The sequence below is a fragment of the Phaenicophaeus curvirostris genome, chromosome 7 (genome assembly GCF_032191515.1).
Source record: "Phaenicophaeus curvirostris isolate KB17595 chromosome 7, BPBGC_Pcur_1.0, whole genome shotgun sequence".
Taxonomy (NCBI): Eukaryota; Metazoa; Chordata; class Aves; order Cuculiformes; family Cuculidae; genus Phaenicophaeus; species Phaenicophaeus curvirostris.
The window spans coordinates 17,986,201-18,008,659 of record NC_091398.1 but is presented as its reverse complement, the minus strand read 5'-3'; the positions used below and the strand labels follow the sequence as shown (position 1 = coordinate 18,008,659).

The following is a 22,459-nucleotide window of genomic DNA, read 5'->3' as shown; positions in this document are numbered from 1 at the left end:
GGGACTGACAGAGTTCCAGGGCAGAAGACATTTGAATTGATACAATCTGAAGTGGGAAGGGATTTGTTGTTTCTGGAGAGTGTGTGTGTTTATACAAATGTACGTACTTATATATGGTTATATATATAAAGAGTATTAAAAATTTCTGAAATAAAGCAAATACTGTAGCATAATAATATGACTAATTATGATATCAAGAATCACATTCGTGGTTCTATGTATTTTTTAACTAATGAAGTAAAAGGTTTTCAAGCACCCTGAGCTGCATAGAATTGCCAAAACGTTACCAGACTTTACACTAATATATTATTCTGTCTTTGTTCAGTGAAGCTCAGCAACTTAAATCAAATTCAGAGATGAAAACAACTGTTTCTAAATGAAGATAGCAGAAGCTGCAGTTGCTTGCACAATACTCCAGTGTCTGCAGTAACACTTGCCTATGCTTAAATAGACTATATTTCTATAACACACAAAAGAGAATTGAATGTTAAAACAATCTTTTGTCCCGAAGCTCACATGAACTATACTGCACATAAGGCTTCTTATAAAAAAAATTGTAGGTTTTGTCCTTTTCAAAGCATGAAACTTAAAAACATTCAAACCAACTGCATTCGCAAAACTATCACCACAATACTAAACATTAAGGCTGAGTCCATTTGTTTCTGCAGTCTAAGAGGCTTAAGGAAAATGTGGTTTTGTTCAGTGAAATGGCTCCATTAACATTACTGTTCTGGAGACTAGAATTCATGACCAATTTCATATTTTCATCCTAATCTCTGTGTAACACTAAAAGAAAAAAAACACTAAACTTTGGGCAATTTCACCATTATTTATGAACCCAAAGACTCACTTCACAAAAAAATGCCATATAAGACTCAAGCAATAAAAACCTCAAACAAGCTCACAACAAAAAAGGACAATGCAGAAATCCTTACATTTCTGCCATATAAATATATAAAAGCTAAAGCCTTTCCCAGTTTTTTTTGAACCAGATAGAAACTACTGTTTCCTTGGCTTCCAAAGAGGAGAGCATGTGTTTGCAAACGCTGCTAGGAAAAAACAAAAAAGCATGTTAGCCATCTGCACAGATCACCAATGCTGCATCTGCTACAAAACTACATCAGCCAGAATAGATACAGGTGTATTAAATGCTACACTTTCTCTTAAGGAAATGGATGATCCAAAATGGGAAGTGATATTCTACTAGATAACAACCAAACTAAAAACACTTTACAAGCAGAAAATTGTTTGCCTGAGATCAAAATTACATTTTTCCATCTAAGACCTCAAACTTGTGAATAATTTTCATCAGCAACTGTGAATGTAAAATGTGCATCTCCCTCAGTTGCTGGCCTGTCTTTTATGTCAGTGCAGTAAGCACAATAATATAAAATTATTGCAATCTGTAGAATTGATTACACATAGGAGAGGAAGATCATGAACTGAAACTATAGAATTCAAATGTGATCTGCCTATGGCTGTGCAGCCAAATGAGACTGCAAGACAATCAGCCTCTGTGACTGACACCTAACTGTGAAACGAACGACAATCAAACTAATAAAGGCACGGTATGCTTCCAGTTTGGTGAGGCAGCTCCTGTATAAATGAGAGCCTTTGAAACTAAGGCATATTTAGCCAGTACTGTTGTTACTGTGGGTAACAGGTGCAATAGAACAGCAACATAAATGACACATACGTGAATAATTTTATTTGAAATAAAATGTTTAATTGTGTGGTTTACTTGATTGGGAGAAGGAATATGAGAAAATGTTGGTTTGGGCCTCAACTGAAAGAATATCTGGAGGCTGCTGAAATTTCCAGTGTTTTACTTTCTAGGAACTCACCTGCCTTCTCACAGAGATCAAAATAGAAGAATAATCTGAACTTTTTTTTTTAACTTCTGTACATAATAAGAGTGAGAACATTTCAAAACCTGTTAGAAATTTCTCTGTATATTAGGAAAATTCCCCATAATTAGGGAAATCAAACTGACTTTCCCCCTTTTGCATAAATGAAGGCTGCTGATCTGAAACTGAAAGATTGTGTTTTCCTTTTTTGTTTTCTTTTTTTTTTTTTTTTCTTGGTAGGAACTGCAAGCTAAAGATGTAAGAAATAGAATCAGTGACTAATACTAAACTTCCAGTAATTCACAACCTTTCAGTAGAGCATTTCATGTCGGGGGTACCCCCCTACAAACGTTTCAGTGAAACCACATCAATTGCTCCACTCCTTTATATAGTGTAAGGATATTTTTAAAGAGGTGTGCCAACATCTCCTGCCTACGTTTGGTCATCGTGAGGAAACGGCTACCTGCATTGTGAGAGGATAGTGAAGGAGAAACTTTAAGGATAGCAAAGGAAACAATAAATCATTATGTTAAGGGAATGACTTAGCTTGAGCAATAATAATAATAATAATAAGAAGAAGAATCAAATCTTGGCCTGCTTGCAGTTAGAAAGACTGTGGTTGTAACAGGAGTTTAGCTGGTTTAAACAAGGAATAAATCAAGTATTGGAAGGACAGTCCCACAGCAGGAACAAAGGAGGGACCTAAGTTCTGCAAGAGGACACAGTGAGAAAGGAGATAAGAGAAAGACCATCAGAGGCTTCTTAAGACACAAAGAAACTGTGATGTGTATACAAGAGTGGGTGATAAACTAAAAAAGTTCCTGGAAAAGCAATAGACACATAACACGTTTCTGGGATTCAACATGGATATGTAAGTTTAACCAGTATTTTCCAGAATCTAAACGAATATCTACGTTTAACCACCATAAAAGTCATGTAACCAGCCTCAACAGTGGGACGCATGAGGTGGGTTACCCCATGTGCATCCCCACACCGTTTATTGAAGGAACACCTGCTTAATAATCACATTGGCATAGAATTTGGCTTTTCACGGCATCAGTAGCTTTGTATAATGCTGATTTTCCTGACAAGGAAAAACCTGTTCCATGTGCGGTTAACCGTGCTTTATTCTGTGCTAAGCACAAGACCCTTTATGTGAACTCGCTGAGCAGGCTTAGGGACAAACACCATCAAGAGACGACGCTCCTGCTCGGGGAGCTATGGAGGAGCTCGCTAAGCGCATTGTTCGGGTGCATTTTGCTTTTCGAGCAGCAGCGCCGAACCCCCGACAAGGCCCAACCACGTGGGCGCGGCCCGGGCGCCCCCGCCCCGCCCCTGCGGCAGAGCCCCGGGGACCCCGCGCCGCCGCGGGGGCGGCCCCTCGCGCGCAGGGGGCGGGGCCGGCCCGTGCGCAGTGACGGGCGCGCGCCGCCACCCCCACACAGCGGGCGGGGAGAGCGGCCAGGCCGGCAGCCGGCGTGGGACCGAGCGGGCGGGGAGGAGCGGAGGCGCCGTACACGGTTATATTTTATCTTCTATCCCTTCCTCTACCCTCTCCCCACCTCCCCTCGCTCCCGTCCTTCCGCCTCCCGCGCCTCTCGGTGGGGCCGGGGCGGCTCTGCCCAGCGGGGCCCGGGGCTCGCGGGGGGAGGGGCGGTGGCGGGCGCTGAGGAGAGAGCGGGAACGGGCACCGCGCATGCGCGGCCGTAGCTCTTCCCTTCCCCCCGGCTGTGGCGTGCGGCTGGGCCCCGTCACGTGACCCCGATCTGTTCCACCCCACCCCGTCCCGGCTCCATATTGGCGCTGCGGGAGGCGAGGCCGCGCGCGAAATGGAGGTAACGGCGGCGGGCGGGCGCCGGGCCGGTGGAGCGGCCTCGTCCTCCCGGGGCCCCGGGGAAGCACGGGTTCTCCTTCTCCTCGTAGCCTTCCTCGGCTCGGCGCGAGGGCCCCGGCGGCAAGGGGGGAGACGAGAGCGGCTGCGCCTTCGCCCGCGGCCCCTCGGGCGCAGCGGCCGCCATTTTGCAGCGCGGGGAGGGAGAGGGCCAGGCCGGGCCTTGAGCTCGGGGCGGGGCTGCGGGGAGCGGACCCTCCTCGGCTCTCAGGGGGACACCGTAACGCGTAGGTGCGCGTTCAGGTTGGGGTGGGGAAAAACGAGTCCAACACGTGCGTGTGGCAATTGTTCTATTCTCCATCGGTGGCCTCCACGTAAGCTACTTGGTGTAGTGCGCTAGGGATAGTCTTCTCCCGTCTTTTTCGTGGGGACAGAGTTTTAAAGCGTTACGTTTGTTTAGTGTGGTACTCTGCTTCTCGCTGAGGAATGCTGGGTCACATAGCAGCACCTCGCTAATAATTTCGTCAACCCCTTCCCGAGGGGAATCGGCACGTGTGGCGAACTTTTGGCTGCTCGGCAAAAAGTGCAAAGTTCTATCGGGTGGTTTTTCCGTTTCACGTGGCGTCCTGCCGTTATCGTGGTGGGCAACACGAAGAAGCAGTCCTACACAAACCTCTGTTCAGACTTTCCTCAACTTGAATAACGTTGGGATCAAATGCACATTGGTGCAAACATGCGCACCCTGCCGGGGGAAATATCCTGCCATGATAGTCCTCTTTGCTTTTTCTTCCTGTCTCCTCTAAACCTAAGATTTTTGTTAAAGTATTTCAAGTAAAGTCTGGTGAGCAAAAATAATGCTTTTTTTTTTTTTTGCCTTGACTCCCTTGATTGCAAGCTGAAACCTTAGAGAATTGAGAACAGAGAAACCGACAGGTCGTGTCAGTTTCTGTTCCAACTAAAAGCAGAGAAGAAACTGGATCCCTTAGCAAAACTGCTAAAAATAACTTTTCTATGTAAGCAATTGTTCTAGCTGCTTTAGGACTGTTGAATAGTTTGACAACTGGGAAGGATAATGAGTTCAAAGCATTTCAACATGCTTCTGTAAAGCTTGGAAACCCAACACATTAGTTACTGAGCTAATATCTTGGATTTTTCCCAGCAGATGTTCCTGTTGGCATTAGGAATAAACTCCCAACACTTAGAGCTCAAAGTCTATTGTTTTGCTGCTTTAATTCTTAAGTTTGGCATCATATGTTGTATGCATTTTAGGTCCGAGTTTAGCTATTTATAGAAAAAGGCCAGTACATCTCCATAGCATGCTGTGAACGGACAGGTAAACGTCCATCTTGGGAATGTCTGGTTTAGCCTCTTTTATCTTACTGCTTGTCTCTGTAAGAGACGCAGTAGCATTTTAAGTTCCTTTGAGTAACGAGGCATCTCTAGTGACTTTCTGCTCATTATAACTAACAGATTTTTTCTGAGACTACTTCAGTTCTACAGTTGTCGAAGTATAATGCTGCAGTGCCATTTTAACTTAGCTGGTAAAAAAATGTACTAAGTAGTTTTATTTAGAGTTGAGAATGGTGTTTTGTTGATGTTAAGTATAAGAAGCTCATATTGACAGGTTTTTTTTAACAACTTCCTGTGAGGTAAAGTAGGAATAGGGCTGAACAGGGCTGTGTTCTGCTTCAGCTGATGGTAAGGAGATGACTCTCCTTCGACCATCATGGCCTTCAGCAACGATGCCAGAGAGCTTTGTGTTGGCCAGCATGGAGCCTCACTGGGGAAAGCAGCAGGTAACAAAGTCAGAGAGGGATTGCATACTTTTCATTAGTTAAAAACATACTTAAATAGTTTTTTCCTCCCTTACGATTCCCGAAGTTATATTTCACCATACAGCTACTTTTTCAAAAGCCTGTAAATTGTTAAAACATTGTTTCATACCTCCCCTGTATGACTTTGAGTTCAACAGCTCAGTTGAAATGCTTGGTATCCTAATACCTTTTAAGTAACTGGTGCTTGATTTAAGAGATTTCTAGAGGAGGTTAACATTGTAAAGAGGAACTGAAAAAAAATTATGTAAGCCTTTAAAATTGTTTGTACATGGATTCATTTTACTCATGATTTCACAGTGGAGTTTAATTTGGAGCTGGATTCTGACATGGAATTATATTAAATAATTTCTACTCAGAGTAGCAGTACACATTGGTTACTTCTAGGCCTGCCTGCCTTTCCCTATGTACTATTTACAGTAATAAAGCTTTAACCCCCCAAGCCAAACAAAAATCCCTTAATAATACACCTGATTTTGTAAATATCAGTGGTTTTAGTGTAGCATAAATACAGTTTTGCAGAAGCATGATACATAGTTGACAGCTCTCTGTTTTGGCTGCTGCAAAAAAAGTTTGAAGAAACATGCAAAGTAGTGATGAATTGTAATCAAATATCTAATACAGCATAGTAAGATGAGTAACTTAACTGATCTCATAAGACTAGAAATAATAAAGGCTAAAGGGGAAGTGATTTTTTTTTTTGTTTGAATGCTTACATATGGTTTCGCTCACTGAGCATACCTTGCAAAATACCTGATTTTTGTAATGGTATGTGTGTAACTTCATGTTTATTTTGTAAAGTCAGGCAATTAAATAGAGAGTATAGGGTAGTAATCAAATATATCTCTAGGAAGCAAAAATAACACAGGTAACTAGTGCAACAGATTGCTGAGGAGCAAGTGTTACAGTTTCCGATGTTGCAAGAATAGAATCAGTGAGGGATTCTTACACTGGTGCTAGTGGAAAATATTTTTCAATACAGAGAACATTTAACACATCCTCTAGTGTTCCAGTTCTATGAGCTACTGCATCACTGATTACAATAGGTTACACAAAATAATTCTAATAAGCAGTATTTGAACGATGTTAAATATTTGGGAATTTAAAATCAAGAGAAGTGGATTTGATTTATGTAGTGGGGTTAGGAAGGGAAGGCAGAATTTGCTTGCCCTGTACCAGCTGCACTCATGGCAGTTACATAAGGCAGTAATTGGCATTGGTCATTTTCTACAGATTTTAGGTTGTATTTAGTTATTCCAAGAGCTGTAAAAATATCTTTACCAGGACAGCAGATGTTCCTTCTGCAGCTCTTCTTAATTGTGAGCAAAATAGACTAAGGATTTGCTCTACCCTTTAAATACCTATATTTTTTTCCCCCACTTTCACCCGTGTCGGGTTTCCTCCTATAAAGCCACACCCATGCGTGTCAGCCAGAGAAGGCCCCGCTTCACAGGAAATGGGGTAAGTGCTGACTTATCCAACCTGTTTTCTAGGTTTCCTAGGTCTAAAAGAGGCGTGTTAGAGTACCCTTCCAAAATGGCTGCTATTAAGGAAGAGAGAGATGTAGAAGACTACAAGAGGAAGGGAAGACGATCCTCACAGGTGAGAGGGTTGCATTTTTATTTAAAAGTAGCTTGAAGGGGTAAAGATTACAAAAACAATTTAATATTTCTATCTGATCTGTTAATTCATAGCTTATTTTCCTACCTTCTTCATCCCCATATTAGTGGAGTAACTTTAAATTCCAGTATGTTACTTGCAATTTTGGGGGGTGGGTTGTTAAGCACAGGGGGAAAATTTTGCTTTTCTTGTTTTCTGTTATAACAGAACTGATTAAATGTATGCTTGTGATTAAAGGAGGTTTCATTATTTTTTTAAGAAATTCATGCATCCTCAGAGTATCAGCAGGAACTCGATTCCTTCCTATCTTCAAAATCCTGTTTTTAGTGGGAATGAAGACAGGTTCTTTTTTTTCTTTTTTTTTTTTTTTTTTTTATAAAAAATGGTTGCCTTATAGTCACTGCAAATGAAAGCGAGGCTGTACTAAGTAAAAATAACTGTTTTCTTTTGCTTCTAGCAGAAATACCGTAGACTGAATAAGGTGCGTAGTATAGAGAAGATGTTTGGGATGTTCTGGGGAGGATGGGAGCTAGTTACTTTGGGGCAGGGTGTGGAAATGGGAGGGGGGATAAAAAGTCTTGATACCCTTCAGAAAATAAGCTTGATTTTAAGATCAGCAAAGAGAGTATTAAATATTCTGATGTAGCTTATAACTGAAACATTTTCTGATTGTTTATTTTTGTTTGCTTTCTAACTTTACTTTTCCAGGCTGCCTGTATATTTTAGCTAGCTCAAAACAACTTTTTCTGGAATGATAAAGTACTGCAATGTGGGAGGGCCTGTACCTGGAATTAAGAACAAACTTTGTCCCAGTTGCATGGCGCATGGTTATTTTGTATGAAGTATGGTGTGTAAAGTCCTTCTGGAAGGAATGTTGGAGTTTGGATAGAATGTAACTTGGCTCACTTAGCTGCCTACATAATCAGCTCTTGTAGTTTGCAAAAGTAGCTGGGTCACAAAAGAACTTAAAAGCTATTAAGTTTCTAGAGAAAATGTTTCACAGCAAAAGTTTCTGAGGCTCCCTAGTCTGAGGTTTCCCGTTTCAGAAGGCATGGCAGGGTGGTCTCATCTTTCAGGTTTAGGAGTGGTGCCAGGTGTTCTGTGGGCACTAGCTGGGGTTCATCAAGGAGCAGGAGGAGTAGCCTGGGCGCAGTGCCTTTAGAGAGAAATGGTTCAGCTCCACAAGGTTCATCATTCATACCCCTTAGGAAAGCTAAGTTTGGAGCAGACTTGGAACAAAGACGATCAAATCTGCACCAGCCTTGTCAGAGGGTCTTGGGATTTCTGCAAGGATTAGTATTTCTTCCAGGAATCCTAGGGGTGTGCCAGTTGCCAATTTTTGTTCCTCTCATGAGAGAGGTGCAGTTGGCTGCACTGAACAGTCCGGGGTTTGATTTCGGTGTCAAGCAGGGGTGAGCGGAGGGGAGCGGGTGCTGCCCGTGGCAGTTAGGCCGAGGCCGAGTGTGCCTTCCTGTGGCCCTGCAGCCCCGCCCCTCCGCCTCCATATTGAGGGTGGAGGAGATGAGATCGCTCACAAAATGGAGGCGGACAGTGCTGCGCAGAGCTTTGGCTGGAGGGAGGAATTCGCTGGTCAAGGCTGGAAAGGAAAGTCCCCGCCTCCTTAGAGCCTATTAATGTGTTTGGGAAGCCACTTAAACTGCTTAGGGGGAGAAAGGAAGCTCCTAACCAGCTTGCTGGCAGGCAGGTCTTTCTTACCACTACCCTCTTCCTGCCCCCAGTAGTCACACTGTGAAATGGCGTGTTGGCCTGCAGTATCGGCTCGGTGGGAGGGAGCCTGCTGATCTTGTTCAAGCAGTGTAGTGGTTAAACTAGCGAGGAGAGGAGAGGTGTGTTGTGCAAGGTTTGTTGCCCGTGAGAGACTGCAGTTATAATAAGCTTGCAGCAGAAGGACCAAGAAACAACGTCTTGTGCAATAGAGGACAGGACTTTGAAAACTATATAGAGATGCTTATCCCCAGGGAAAACAAAATGACTGAATAAAATTAATTTCCTGAGAAGAGGTTGCCTTTTATTTCTCTGGAGAGTTCCTATAACATAGGTGTGTCCTGAGGATAATTTCTCTCTGATAGAAGTTGTAACAGCGTTTCCTCCCATATAAGAATGGCAGTTCATGTGCCCATAATAAAAATAAACTAGAAAAGGATTTAACTTTTCCTTTCAGGAGTGACCTGAAGATTTCTGTGGTCATTCTTTTAAGGTAAAAGCAGTCTTGAGTTGCTAAATGAAAACTTGTAGCCTTGAGGGTTATATAACTGTAAAAACTCTGTCCATTTTTTTCTTACATAGTTTTTTAGTTCTGGAGAAGTCTGAACTCTACAGTTTCATGTTGCAGAATTCCTTTAATATGCATAGCAGAGTTTTAAACACTTAATGTTCCTAGCTGTAACATAAATGAGCTAAAAATTAAGTAGTGTCAGTAGATTAAAAAAAATACATAATCAGCAACAGAAAACAATATTTCACTTAACCTAAAGCAGTTTCTGTATCCAGTATGTGTGTTACCCTGTGAGATTCTAAGTTTACATATTAAGTAGAGTTAGAAGGGAGATTTTTTTTCTTTATTGTTGTTCTGTATATTATATATATATTGAAAGAATGTAGAAGCTTTACTTTGTAATCACAGGACCACTGATTGTCAATCATTTATGCAACATTCCTGCAGTAAAAAAGTTACTGCCTTAAATAGGAAGTTGTTACTGAGAATGCTGGGGTTCTTTCTCACTAAGTTTAGCAGGTGGAAGAGCAGGCATTTACCTCCCAGCCAGCTTTTCATAATAGTAGGCATTGTTTCCTGTAGTACAACCTTGAACATTAAAACCCAATCATTTCTTAAAGCAGTATATAATTCAGGAATTCCTTTTTGTTATGTATTGCTTTATGATAATCATTACTCCTTAGGGTGATTCTGTTGAACTCAAAGGGATGTACAATTTTCTGACCAACCCTAGCGCTGTGATCTCCTTTATTTAAACTGTGGCAGAGGTTAAAGTACTTCACCCTCAGGTTTGAAGCAACACATCTACATGTTGAAGCTTGTGCCTGGTTTTATGTAGTTCAGCTCTCAGGCTAATGCTGCATCTTGTCTAGGTTAATCTGCTGCAGCAGAAACAGTGAAGCCTGTTATGCATTCATGCTGCAGAATTGAAGTCATATGCAGCATAGCTAGTCAGCAGCATAGCTGTCTGCTACCTTGTTGTGGCGTTTTTTACGTGCACAAAAGTATCAACATGCAAAATAAGATGCTTTTTATAAAACCTATAAAAGTGTGTCTTGGTGATGGGAAAAAGTTGTAAAATAATTTTTCATAACCTCTTCTCAAAGGCACAGGGATATTCCCTGCCTAACTGAAAAAAGAATATGCAACACTTAAGGAGAGCAGAAACGCTAACACTTGTTAGCTCACTTTAATTGTGCTATAGAAAATGGCTCTGAAAATTATCGCATGTTAAAATGTGCCTGGTCGTATGTAGGTGATGCTGCAAGGAGCCTCAGTTCAACTTGCTCGTTTTACAGTGCTTGTTCAGGTATTGGTGTTACTCCAGTAGTTGTACTCACTACTGGTCACTGATTAATCGCTATGCAGAGATTCACATTTAAGAGGTATTTCCCGTAATACTATGAAAACTGGATATGTGCTTCTGCTTTCTTGCTTGCATACACTCAACCTACAAAATTATCCAAGTACAAAACTTAAAATTTTAAGGAATTAAGAACTGATAAATTTTTTCAAAATGTATAAAACAACCCCTTTCAAAAATGATATCCCAAAAGACTAGACACCCAATTTGGACAATAGTTTTGTACACTGTGTTCTTAAATTTTTTATAGTTCCTCATGATGATGCTTCATAAAGTATTAGAACTTCCTTTTATCTCGCAGTGCTTTATGGCTAGTCCCTACAGAGCAATGTGCAGCTTAAACGTAAGATGGATGTAAAATGACTGCACTTCTGGGGGGGTGGAAAGCAACCAAATTATTTAGTATATTGAAATCTCTCTACTGTTGTTTGCATTTGAGCACTCTTTAAGTTGTTAGTTAGTGTCTTAATTAAAATCACACATCATTAAGTGTTTATTATGCTGCTGGCTAAACCCATTAGAAGTCATTGTTTTTATGTAAATGTATTCTACCTATCTGTAGTTAAAATGTGCACAGATAATTTTTAGTAATTCTGTGAAATCTTATTTGTGTGCTTTGTATTCAAAATACGTTTTTTTATTTTTGATTTTGTAGGGCCATGAGCCAAAGGAGCCAGAGCAGTTGAGAAAGCTGTTCATTGGAGGTTTGAGCTTTGAAACAACAGATGATAGCTTGAGAGAACACTTTGAAAAATGGGGCACACTCACGGACTGCGTGGTAAAGTGTCAAATAGTAGTTTGTACTTTTGAAAGGGTATTGGTACTAAATCTAGTACAAAAATGCAGAGCACCTTCTCTGTTTTTGCAGGTAATGAGAGACCCGCAAACAAAACGTTCCAGAGGCTTCGGCTTTGTTACTTACTCTTGTGTGGAGGAGGTGGATGCCGCCATGAGTGCTCGACCGCATAAGGTTGATGGCCGCGTGGTTGAACCAAAGAGAGCGGTTTCAAGGGAGGTAAGTTAGTGTTTCAGTTAACCTTATTTCCTCATCTTTACCTACTAGTTTAAAACATTGAATGTCATTTTTGGCATTGTAGGATTCTGTAAAGCCTGGAGCACATCTCACAGTAAAGAAAATATTTGTTGGTGGAATTAAAGAAGATACAGAAGAATATAATTTAAGAGAGTACTTTGAAAAATATGGCAAGATTGAAACCATAGAAGTCATGGAAGACAGGCAAAGTGGAAAGAAAAGAGGCTTCGCTTTTGTTACTTTTGATGATCATGATACAGTTGATAAAATTGTTGGTATGTAACACCGATTTAATTATTAAGCATATGGGAGACTAAGCATTAAAGTATTATGGTCTGTTTAACTAAGCATATGGGAAGCTTTCTTCTTGTATTAGCCTTGACATCTCATGACAAAAATATGCTGCAAAACTAGAGAGATTTTACTTGCGGGATAAAAGTGTAATGTTAGATTTCAGAACAGCAGTGTGTGGAATGTAAGATGTTGGCATAATCAACTGCCTAATGATTTTAAGAGGCGGGGTAGATTTCGTGTTCTTTTTAAATGTGGTCGTGCCTTAGAGTAGGTTTTTATGAGTGTTCTACAGCTTTCAATGATTTGATTTTCACTCTTCCCCATTTCAAAATTTTCTCCAGTTCAGAAATATCATACTATAAATGGACATAACTGTGAAGTGAAAAAAGCACTCTCGAAACAAGAGATGCAGACTGCCAGCTCTCAGAGAGGTGAGTTTGGAGTTGTGCATGGTTATTTTATGTAACTGGTTTTCAATTAATGTAATTTTAAGTAAAACATTTTGTAGGTCGTGGAGGTGGCTCAGGCAACTTCATGGGTCGTGGAAACTTTGGAGGCGGTGGAGGGAACTTTGGCCGAGGAGGAAACTTTGGTGGAAGAGGTAAATGACAGGAATGTTTATATAGAATATGATTTCTCTTTTTTAATTTCCTGTGTCAGTCAGCTTAAACACTTAACACGTGTTCAGGAAAACGTTCTCATCTGTTTTGTGTTGCAGGAGGCTATGGGGGTGGTGGTGGCGGTGGTGGGAGCAGAGGAAGCTTTGGGGGTGGTGACGGATACAATGGATTTGGTGATGGTAAGTGTATTGTTTACTTCCCCCTCCCCTCCAACGTTATAACCAGCTGTAAGTCTCGCCTTCACCTTGGAAACCGAGTCTACTTTGGTGATGCTTTTCTACATTGTAAATCTGTGAAGAGTTAAAGGTTATTTTGTTTTCCCCACAAAATAATGAGTAAAAAAAAAACCCTTTATATTTACCTTTTAAATAATCTCAAATAATGAGGTCATGCAGTAGCTGTTTATGATAATGGAGAAGTAAATAAAGATTCTGGTATTGGTTCAGATGACTGAAACTGAATAAGGAAGTGACGACTAACATAATAGAGATCTTTTCAATCACCTGTAAGATCTTTCCTGGCTCTGCAGTATCATTTTCATGGTGAAGTTTGAATGAGTATCCAAAATGCATCCGAAAAGAACTGTGGAAATTATCAAATGGCTGTGGAAGTAGCATTTTGGGTGACAGGGAGGGATGAGAAATGATGGAAGTGTAATAGCATTTGGTTACTTAAGTCCTGATTCTATAAGCAGATATATATAGCGATGTTGAGTTCTTTTGAACTATTTTGCAGTTTGGAACTACTCAGATCAGCATCTGGAATGTTAAGTCTTTCAGATATGCATTAGATTAGTTAAAAAAAGAACTTCCAGTAGCTGTCATGCACATGTGAATAAAGCTGCACATATAGTTAAAAACTGAAAACTAGAATTCTTTTGAGGGCTTTGCCTACTGACTCGTTTAAGTTCAGAGGAATAAAGAGGAGGATACACAGTACTGACAAAGCCATTTGTGTAAAAAGGCAGTTATTGCATGTATTGCATTGTGGGGGTGGTGGCGGCAGAATGTCTGTGTATTTTCTGTGAACCAGAATGAACTTGTAAGTTTCATGTTTCAGGGCCATACATAAACTAATAGGGTTTTTTGTTTTCATTAGATAGTTCAGATAATTTATTATGGTTGCATAATTTAATACAAGGAAAACATTGTGGGGCATTTTTATTGTGTTTTTGGTTTGGTGGGGTTTTTTTGTTACGTGGACCTAATATTTATCTTGGGTGTTTTGTTTTACTCTGTTCAAAGGTGGCAACTATGGAGGTGGTCCTGGCTACGGCAGCAGAGGAGGTTACGGTGGTGGTGGTGGACCAGGATACGGAAACCCAGGTGGTGGATATGGGGGTGGAGGAGGAGGATATGATGGCTACAATGAAGGAGGAAATTTTGGTGGTGGTAAGATGCCAGTTTTAATTAGACATCCATTTCTTAGGCATGTCTGAGTTGTACAATGCTTAAGTTACTGTGTTAACTTGAAATCACCTGCTCAAGTCTATGTACATTTTTTAATATCGTGTGATGTTCTTCATCTTCAATGAAACACTGTGTTCTAGTCTTTAAAGTGCTTAGTGTCTTCCGTTACTTTTGCATTGTGGGTAGAGGTAGCATGCAAAATGCTTGCAATTCTATTTTAAATTGTTTTAAACTACTGCACTTTACATATACATTAGATGCCAAGATGTTTCATGCTCGCATCCTAAGTGTTGAACAGAAGTGGTTTTATAAACCTGTATTTGTTTCAGGTAATTATGGTGGAAGTGGAAACTACAATGATTTTGGCAATTACAGTGGCCAACAGCAATCTAACTATGGTCCCATGAAAGGTGGTGGCAGCTTTGGTGGCAGAAGTTCAGGCAGTCCCTATGGTGGTAAATATAACTTTGTACAGAAAGTATTTTTGAGGTTTAAGATTTCTTGCGATTCTTGTATTTCAATATACGCTATATTTTTTGTAGGTGGTTATGGATCTGGAAGTGGAAGTGGGGGCTATGGTGGTAGAAGATTCTAAAAATGCTACCAGAAAAAGGGTAAGTGTAGTGCATATTTATAATGATGATTAATAATGTACAACTGTTCACTGAGAGTAATAATTTTCTTATCCTGTATTCAACAGGCTACAGTTCTTAGCAGGAGAGAGAGCGAGGAGTTGTCAGGAAAGCTGCAGGTTACTTTGAGACAGTCGTCCCAAATGCATTAGAGGAACTGTAAAATCTGCCACAGAAGGAACGATGATCCATAGTCAGAAAAGTTACCGCAGCTTAAACAGGAAACCCTTCTTGTTCAGGACTGTCATAGCCACAGTTTGCAAAAAGTGCAGCTATTGATTAATGCAATGTAGTGTCGATTAGATGTACATTCCTGAGGTCTTTATCTGTTGTAGCTTTGTCTTTCTTTTTTCTTTTTATTTTCCCATTACATCAGGTATATTGCCCTGTAAATTGTGGTAGTGGTACCAGGAATAAACAAATTAAGGAATTTTTAACTTTTCAATATTTGTGAAGTTCAGTTTTTCCACATTTAGTACAGAGAACTCTATAACAGAAATAAAATGTAGTTTAGGGTGTTTCCTTGTTAGTTACTAGAGAGGATTAATGCATTTCTCAACTACTATTTTGTATTAATTTAAAGTTAACAATAGAAACACCTATTGATTTGCAGTCTTAAGGGGTCTAGTCTCAGTGTATATATGTAACTGTCATTGACATGAGTTACATAGGCATACAGAGGGATAACATCTGTATGTTGCATTATAGTTTGTTTAGATGTATAACTAGGATTGAGTTACTCAAATTAGTGTTTGTGAATTATAGAACTAAGCTTTACCTTAATGAAAATTTCAAATTACTTTTTGGTTTGTGCATATTTTTTTAATTTGTAGTTCTGTATTAGTATCAGCGCTTCAAGAAAATAAGGCATGATAAATATTTTAACAAGACCAACTTTAGACACATTAAAGCTGTCTCCCGTCTCATTTGAGATGTATAAGGGATAACTGCAGTTGCTTAAGTCTTGGGTGAAGAGAAAAAGAAACTTGCTTTTTACCTTTATATTTATTGTAATTCCCGAGAAGTTAAGGTGGGGGGGAATCAAGTGCCTGTTTCCTTGGGATATACAATGATTCTGTTTCAATAAAACTATACTTTGGGGCGGGTGGGTTGGAATTTTCATCCCCTTCCTTTGTTCCCGTTTCCCTCTCCCTCACACCAGACTGCACTGTTTCAATTAAATGAGGCGTTACAGTGAGAGTACTAGGTATGTTCCTCAATAACTTAATGGCTATATACTTTCTTGCGTGCACCCTAGGCAATTTTCTGGACACATTCTTCTGACTGGGAACCAAGGGTAGCACAGGTGTAATCACTGACAGCCCCAGGTAACACATTCCACAAGCCCCTTCATCATGGGCTCTGAGTAGCATAGCTCTCAAGCTTTTTCCCTTGTGAATGTCTGTGCTCAGCTAAGAGCCGAAGAGAAAACAAAGCACCTAGAAACACTTCCCGTGATGTAGAATGGTACAGTCCTGAGTTTCCACAGGTAGAACGATAGTGTGTTACAATTTAACTTGATGCACTGGAGTAGCAAATCTATCTTATCAGCACAATTGTACTTCATTTTCACTTTGGACCTCCAAATTAAGGCACTACAGTGTGTCCTTTAATCAGGCGATGTGAATTCTCTCTCGACTGTTGCCGAGACAGTGCTTTCTGTCAATTCAGATTCAGAAGAGTAGGGGCCCAGTCAATAGAAAAAAAAATATTCAGACTTGACAATGTGGTATTGGAATTGCTCACACCTGTTTCACTTTGGGTCAATGTGCAGTATAAGGTAAATGCGATTCCAGTGTAGGAATGAATCTGCAAAGATGTATGAAATGGCTCGAGGCATAATCAGTCATATTAATAATGAATTATAATTTTAAGAAGTAGTAGAAAAATGAGTGTGTTGTTTGAAAAAAAAAAAAAGAAAAATTAAACAATGTTATTTACACGCTGTTATTGGAGTGTATTTAGACTGCAGTACACCAGAACAAGGAACCTGTGTCAAGGTGGTAGCCTCCAAACTGGATTTCAAAGCCTGCTTATTCTTTTCTGTGAAGTTCTAAAATATCTCTAAGGTTAAAGCAAGAATTGGTAATTTAGTGAATGCTTCTGTTGTCATGCATATTAATTTGGGCTTGGGGTCGGGGGGAGGCTGTATTTCAATAAAGGCATATTTTAAACAACCCACTTGCAGTTTGGAAACACTGAAAACTAAACCCACAACTCCCTAGGGAGTGAGCCACCTAACTGCTGCTTTGCTTTGTACGTTACTACGCTTAGATGATGTGTAGACTTGCACCTGGGGCCTGCATCCGATTGCAGGGACAACTGGAGGTGGGGTTGATGTCCCTTCTGACAACTGATCTGGTATTTCTAGATTTTTTTAGAATGTATTGACAGTGTTCTTTTTAACAGGGCCTCTTGTAGCTGTACTGTGACAACAATGTTAACTTTGAAAAATAGTGTCATAATAAACTTTATGAACAAGATCTGTATGCAACCTTTTAAGAGATGGATGTAAGTGATGGCTTTGTAGGTGGGTGGGGTAGCTTAGCTGTTGTTTGTGATGTGGAAAAGTGTAAGGACAGTGATTAACCAGCTTTAAAGAATCTAGGATGCACCACTTTGATCCATACTGTGCTAAGGAGACTCATAAGACAGGACTTCAGCAGCCTATTGAGTATGGAGAAGTCAGCATAATTAAAGAATGACAAGGCAGCAGGAGCAACAGCTTCAACTTCCAGAAAAGTGAAGGCATAAGATACTGTGCTGATAGTGAGCAGCTTTCCCAAGGCTAGTTAAATCTGCTTATCACAGCTGAAATATCGAAGAAAGTCTAGCAAGAGTTCTTCACCTTTTGGAACCTCCTTGAGTGATAGCTACTTGAGTTGACTCAAAATAGGTCTAGCATTTAGACCTGAAAGGAAGGGCAATGAGCATAGGTAAGGTTTGCCTTTAACATTTTTCATGAATTAAAATGAGTAGCGGGGGGGGTTTTAAACAAGGTAAGAGTAATTTCTTTAATTTTCAGGTTGAATGAGAAGCTGCTGCTTGACAAAATGGGGAATGTCTTGCACATCCTCTTCAATTGAAGGTTTCTGACTGGGTAAGACTTGTAGCGTATAGTGTGACGCTTGTATAACCCTTATTTTCTTCTAGGCTTTCCTTTGCCAGCTTGTTGGTATGAAGGAAAGCCTTAAGTGCTATGGAGCAGGTATACCAGCGTCTATCATCCAGTGTTTCCTGTGCTGGATGGGGGTTGCTGGCTGGCATAATTGCCGTCAAGAATCTTCTGTTCCTGGCAGGTACAAAATTGCTGTGTGTCTGAGATAACAAAACAAATGATAAATGCTTTGAAATACACGCTCTGGTTGTCATGGGGAGTGCACTGGAGTGGGGGTGAAATTCCCTAGTGATTGGAAGAGAAGTCTTACAGAAAGTGGAGACACTGAAGTGGTTCATCGCAGTTCTCAGTAGGGTGCCGTACACTGCTGCTGCCGAAGTTCTACAAAGGCATTTGGCTAGCTCAGTGATTTCTCTCTTAATAAATGAATCGTTGCTTACCAGGTGGGTTTGTATTTCTGTGTACAAATTCTCTGTACCCTTTCAGGTTTTTGGTACTTTCAGGCAGGGTTGTTGAACAGAGGCTGATGCAGTCATGTGGCACCCAGCTGAAGAAAGCACAACTGCATTTATACAAATACATGGCAATAAAAAAACTTTTCACTGATCTGCCTTTATGCTCATTGGTTCTTAACTCTTGGAATATGCGTTTCCTTTTTCTCCAGTCATTAGAGGGCTGGGACATGTTTAACTCCTTTTTATCTAATTCCTATTTTAATTCATCAGTACATTTTTTAAGTGTGCTGCGCTATTTTTGTGAAGTCAATTTCCATTTTGGTGCTCATGCTTCGGTTACTCAGAAAATAGAGTCAAATGGAATCTGCCTTTCAGTGTCACTTGGGGCTTAGGCACCTTCACAAACCAATTAAAGTGGTTAAACTTGTTACCCACTGTCTGCAGACATCCAGAAAGCAGATGGTTTGACATTGCAAGGTACAATTAAAAGCTAACTTGGAAGTAATGTTGAGATTTTCATACAGTTGTGAGCTACTTCATGGAAATCTTGCCATGACTGTATATTCTGGAAACTTTGACAGATGTGTGGTTGGTTAACCAAAGCTGAGCCAAAATTTGAAACTGCTGCAGTGAAGTCACAGGCTCACCTTTGCAGAGCTGCCAGGCAGCTGTTGCTGGGGGGACAGGCTTGCTCTCTTACACCTGGGAGAGGAAAACCTTTGCTTTTCCTTTGCTAGGCAGAATTGCTCTTGTGAGCTCACCTGGGTATCTGCACATAGCATCAGGTAATGGGGAAACTCAGTCCCTGCTCAGTTGAGGGCAGCTGCTTTTGTCGTGGATGGGAGAGGGAATGATACGGGTTTTTAACAGTAAAATCTTTAACAAAAACTTGCTAGTTTGCATCCATTGCTAGGCCTGTATATATGGCAAAGCTCTACATTTTTGTAATAGGATTCTGCATTACTGCAGACGTGTTCTCTGCTCTGGAGGGGTCTTTTTGCACCACATTTAGAACTAGACAGTCGCTGTTAGAATTATTTTCACATATGGATTTGTAGCACTCTTTAAGCAAATTGGTTTATTTTGGTTATTTGTATCCCAGTTTCCTCAGAAATAAATCTGGTCAAAGATAAACGACTCCTTAGGAGTACTCATACAAGTGTATCTTTGTCCAAGAGGCACTTCCAAGAGTTAAGAACTGGCTAGGTTTTTTCTGTAGTGGCTGCTATTGAAAACAGCAGCTGCAAATGGGAGATGGAAATGCAACATTTAACCAATTGTTGGTCCCTGAGCTGCAGTTCTACAGAAGTTTATTTGATGCCTGACCCTGTGTGTTCATCTAAAAGCAAGTGGTAGTACCAGGCAATAAGAATGTACTTCCACAAAAGGGACCCAACTCAACGCAGATGTGATAAGCATTTTGTTTACAGAACACTGAAATTAAACACAGCACCTTTAAGTTGATGTCCTTCAAATATTAAAGACGGGAAGGGGAATGCTAGTGTTTCAGACATTGACTGTGTGATGTACTGACTTGCTGTCTTTGGTTCCTGTGTTTAAGACATTAGCATGGTTTCATGTATTGTCTAACACATCGCAGTCCATGGTCTCTGACAAGTGTTTGTGTCTTAAATTGTGTGAAGCATGAAAGATCTTGAGTATCGCATTCAGATATCTGATGGATGATTCTTTTTCTGCTGTGGGTGCTACAGGTTGACATCTCTGTCTAAGATTAGCTTTTTCCTGAGCAAAAGTAATCCAAGTATCTCCGTAGAAGAAAAATGGTCTTCATGTAGAAGATAATATCGCAAGACTGGAAACAGAATAATATTTTAAAATAAATGGCAAAGACTTTGAGAGCGATGGTGCTGGTGCGCAGCACACTTAGAACTTGTGCTTAAATGAGTTTATAAATAGCACGGAAATTTAAAATTCCAGTATAGTCCATATTGGATTGAAATTTGTTAAAATATTTCTATTTTGTATCAGAATAAAGTGTATTTTGTCAAATGACTTATAGTCTAAAACGCGTTGCCATCACCTTTTTTTTTAGTGCTGTGAGGAACATAAAGTGGTTTCAGTTTCTTACAACACATGAGTTATAGGATCATCTGTAAACTTGGGACTGCAAGTCAGAAAAACCTTTGTTCAGCCCAGCTCATCAGCTTTACTTTTACAAGTTTCAAAACTGAATGTTTTTATCAAGAAATAAATTCTCTTCAGCTGGAGTCTTAAGTGTATGTGGTCGGCGTTGTGCATCAGATGCTGTCACCAGTCTCACTCAGGTTTGGGGAGATGCTCTGTACCTCAGTAATGACAAGAAAATGAAGGGTATGGTTTGCAATCTGCTGTTTTCAACATATACCAGAATAATATTACGTGGAATATCTTTTTCCTTAATGGCATTGGGCATTTTGATGCAAGTGCAACATTCACTGTGTTCACGATGGGAAAAATTTTAAACTGAATGCAAATTGTCATGGTTGGAGTTGCTTCTGACTGATCCTTCACCTGGTGGAATTCAAACAAGGCTCCTGTGTTGCCTGCAGGTATTTTTGTGGCTGTTCTTTTCATCTTGGTAATGGACTCGAGGGTCCCTGCATTAGGTTTTCAGATGTGTGGGTGGTACAAATACAGTCTTTGCAGGGGCTGCTCCAAGAATGCAGTTTGCCTTGGCCTTTTGTGTTAAAGCTAAAATAAGGACCAAACTGAAGCAGAGGTCAGGGATTTCCTGTGATCTGTTTTACAGACAACTTGTAATTAAAATATTTATATCACAGCTAGAGCTAGTACTTACTCTCCAAGTCAGAGACATTTGATTGATGGCCTAGTTAATGATGGGTGGGAACTCAGGAGCTCTTGCCCTTAAGGTTCTCTGTATTTTGCCATCAGACCTGTGGATGAGAGCTACTCTCTGTCAGTGTGGAAAGTGTCCAGGGCCATAGCTTCCTCCTTAATGCTTATGTTCTAAAATTGGTATCCTTAAATATGGATCAGACCCTCTTGCTTTAAATGATGGCAAGGGTCTCGCATTCCCCTAGTGTTTTTCCCGGTCGTGGTGATGGTATGGGGTGTTTTCCTCCCTAGGCAGTGCAGGTGGGAAAGTCAGTAAAGGCTTATTGGAATAAGAGCAAAAAAAAAAAAAAATTCCGTCACTGCTGCAATACCTTTGATTTAGCTCAGCTGGTGTGTGCCTGACTTGCTAAAGCAAATAAAGCTTCTTCATCAAATCCAGCCTCTAGGTTTTCTGCCATCCATACTGACTTACTCCAAAAAAAAGTTGTTACATTCAGAGCGTGCCAAGGGTGGTGCAGTAGGGTGGGCTGATGTGCTGTTAGCAAGGAAGGAGCTCAGTATAAACAAGGTAAGCGGCCTCGAAGTGCAAGCTGGGTCACCTGGATTTACAGTTCCCAAGGTCTTCTGCAAAAACAAGCATTACTACTCGATGTAAGGGCAGGGTTCCTAGCACTTTCAGGCTGTTGCAAATCTGTGGCTGCAGTTTTTTTCATGATGTTGCTTTATCTTCTGCCTTGGATACAAACGTTTTGTGGGGCAGGACCTGACCTGGAAGTTTGCAGCAAGTAACACAGCATGAGTAGTTGTGTGAAACTCGCTTTTCTTTTAAGGCAGGCAAGGCTGCCTTAAGTCCCAAGTTTAGGTACCAAAGACTTCTGGCCATTGCATTTGCTTTTTAAAGGCAACAGGATCACGGTTCTTGGCATTACACTGCCCTGGAGAAAAAACACCTCAGTGGAGCTGCTGCTGAGCTCAGTGCAGGTGAAGGCACCAGAGAGAGAGTGGAGGTGTGCACCATGCGCTGGAGGGCTCTGCTACTCAGAATCAGTAAATGTGTTAACAGGAAGATGAATGACAAGGTGACAAAGATTAGAAATAAAAAATTATTTGGGTTAATGAAACCAAAATCTGATTGTGAAGTTATGCTGCCTCTACTGTGACAAACCGGACAATGAAAGAGCATCTGAAATTCTGCATGCAGAGGGAAAACCAAAATTGGTACCCATGCAAGAGTGGGTTCCACGCTAGTTAATGCTCTTCAGTTGAGAGGGCACGGGGTCACTAAAATTGTATAAAAGGAGCAAATAACACTTGAGAACAGGAAACATTCCATAGCATCCTGGACAGAACAATGTTCACAAGAACTCTGGCTT

General features: G+C 40.6%; 1 protein-coding gene across 16 annotated transcripts; it reads left to right on the top strand.

The window, feature by feature from the left end:
- Positions 1-3,210: 3,210 nt before the first annotated feature.
- Positions 3,211-20,303, top strand: HNRNPA3 (heterogeneous nuclear ribonucleoprotein A3). 16 transcript variants are annotated; one of them, XR_011337735.1, is made up of 15 exons: positions 3,275-3,367; positions 7,004-7,112; positions 7,588-7,611; positions 11,385-11,507; positions 11,598-11,744; positions 11,827-12,037; positions 12,398-12,487; positions 12,550-12,657; positions 12,775-12,855; positions 13,921-14,067; positions 14,415-14,540; positions 14,628-14,699; positions 14,786-17,653; positions 17,743-17,817; positions 20,003-20,303. XR_011337735.1 is itself a non-coding variant. In XM_069861013.1 (13 exons), the coding sequence occupies exons 2-12, from the start codon at positions 7,047-7,049 to the stop codon at positions 14,678-14,680; spliced, it is 1,173 nt and encodes a 390-aa protein (XP_069717114.1). In that variant the 5' UTR covers positions 3,211-3,367; positions 7,004-7,046; the 3' UTR covers positions 14,681-14,699; positions 14,786-20,303. The 16 variants fall into 16 exon arrangements, 12 of the variants coding, with proteins under 12 accessions (XP_069717114.1, XP_069717116.1, XP_069717117.1 ...); XR_011337736.1 differs by lacking the exon at positions 14,786-17,653 and having other exon boundaries at positions 3,274-3,367; XR_011337734.1 differs by having other exon boundaries at positions 17,743-20,303.
- Positions 20,304-22,459: the final 2,156 nt, after the last annotated feature.

Excerpts from the sequence above, each read along its gene's own strand:
- HNRNPA3 (XM_069861012.1), top strand. The coding sequence starts at position 7,047 with ATGGCTGCTATTAAGGAAGAGAGAGATGTAGAAGACTACAAGAGGAAG. Across the intron at positions 11,508-11,597 it reads GCACACTCACGGACTGCGTG|GTAATGAGAGACCCGCAAAC; the intron begins GTAAAGTGTCAA and ends CTGTTTTTGCAG. Across the intron at positions 14,068-14,414 it reads AGGAGGAAATTTTGGTGGTG|GTAATTATGGTGGAAGTGGA; the intron begins GTAAGATGCCAG and ends TATTTGTTTCAG.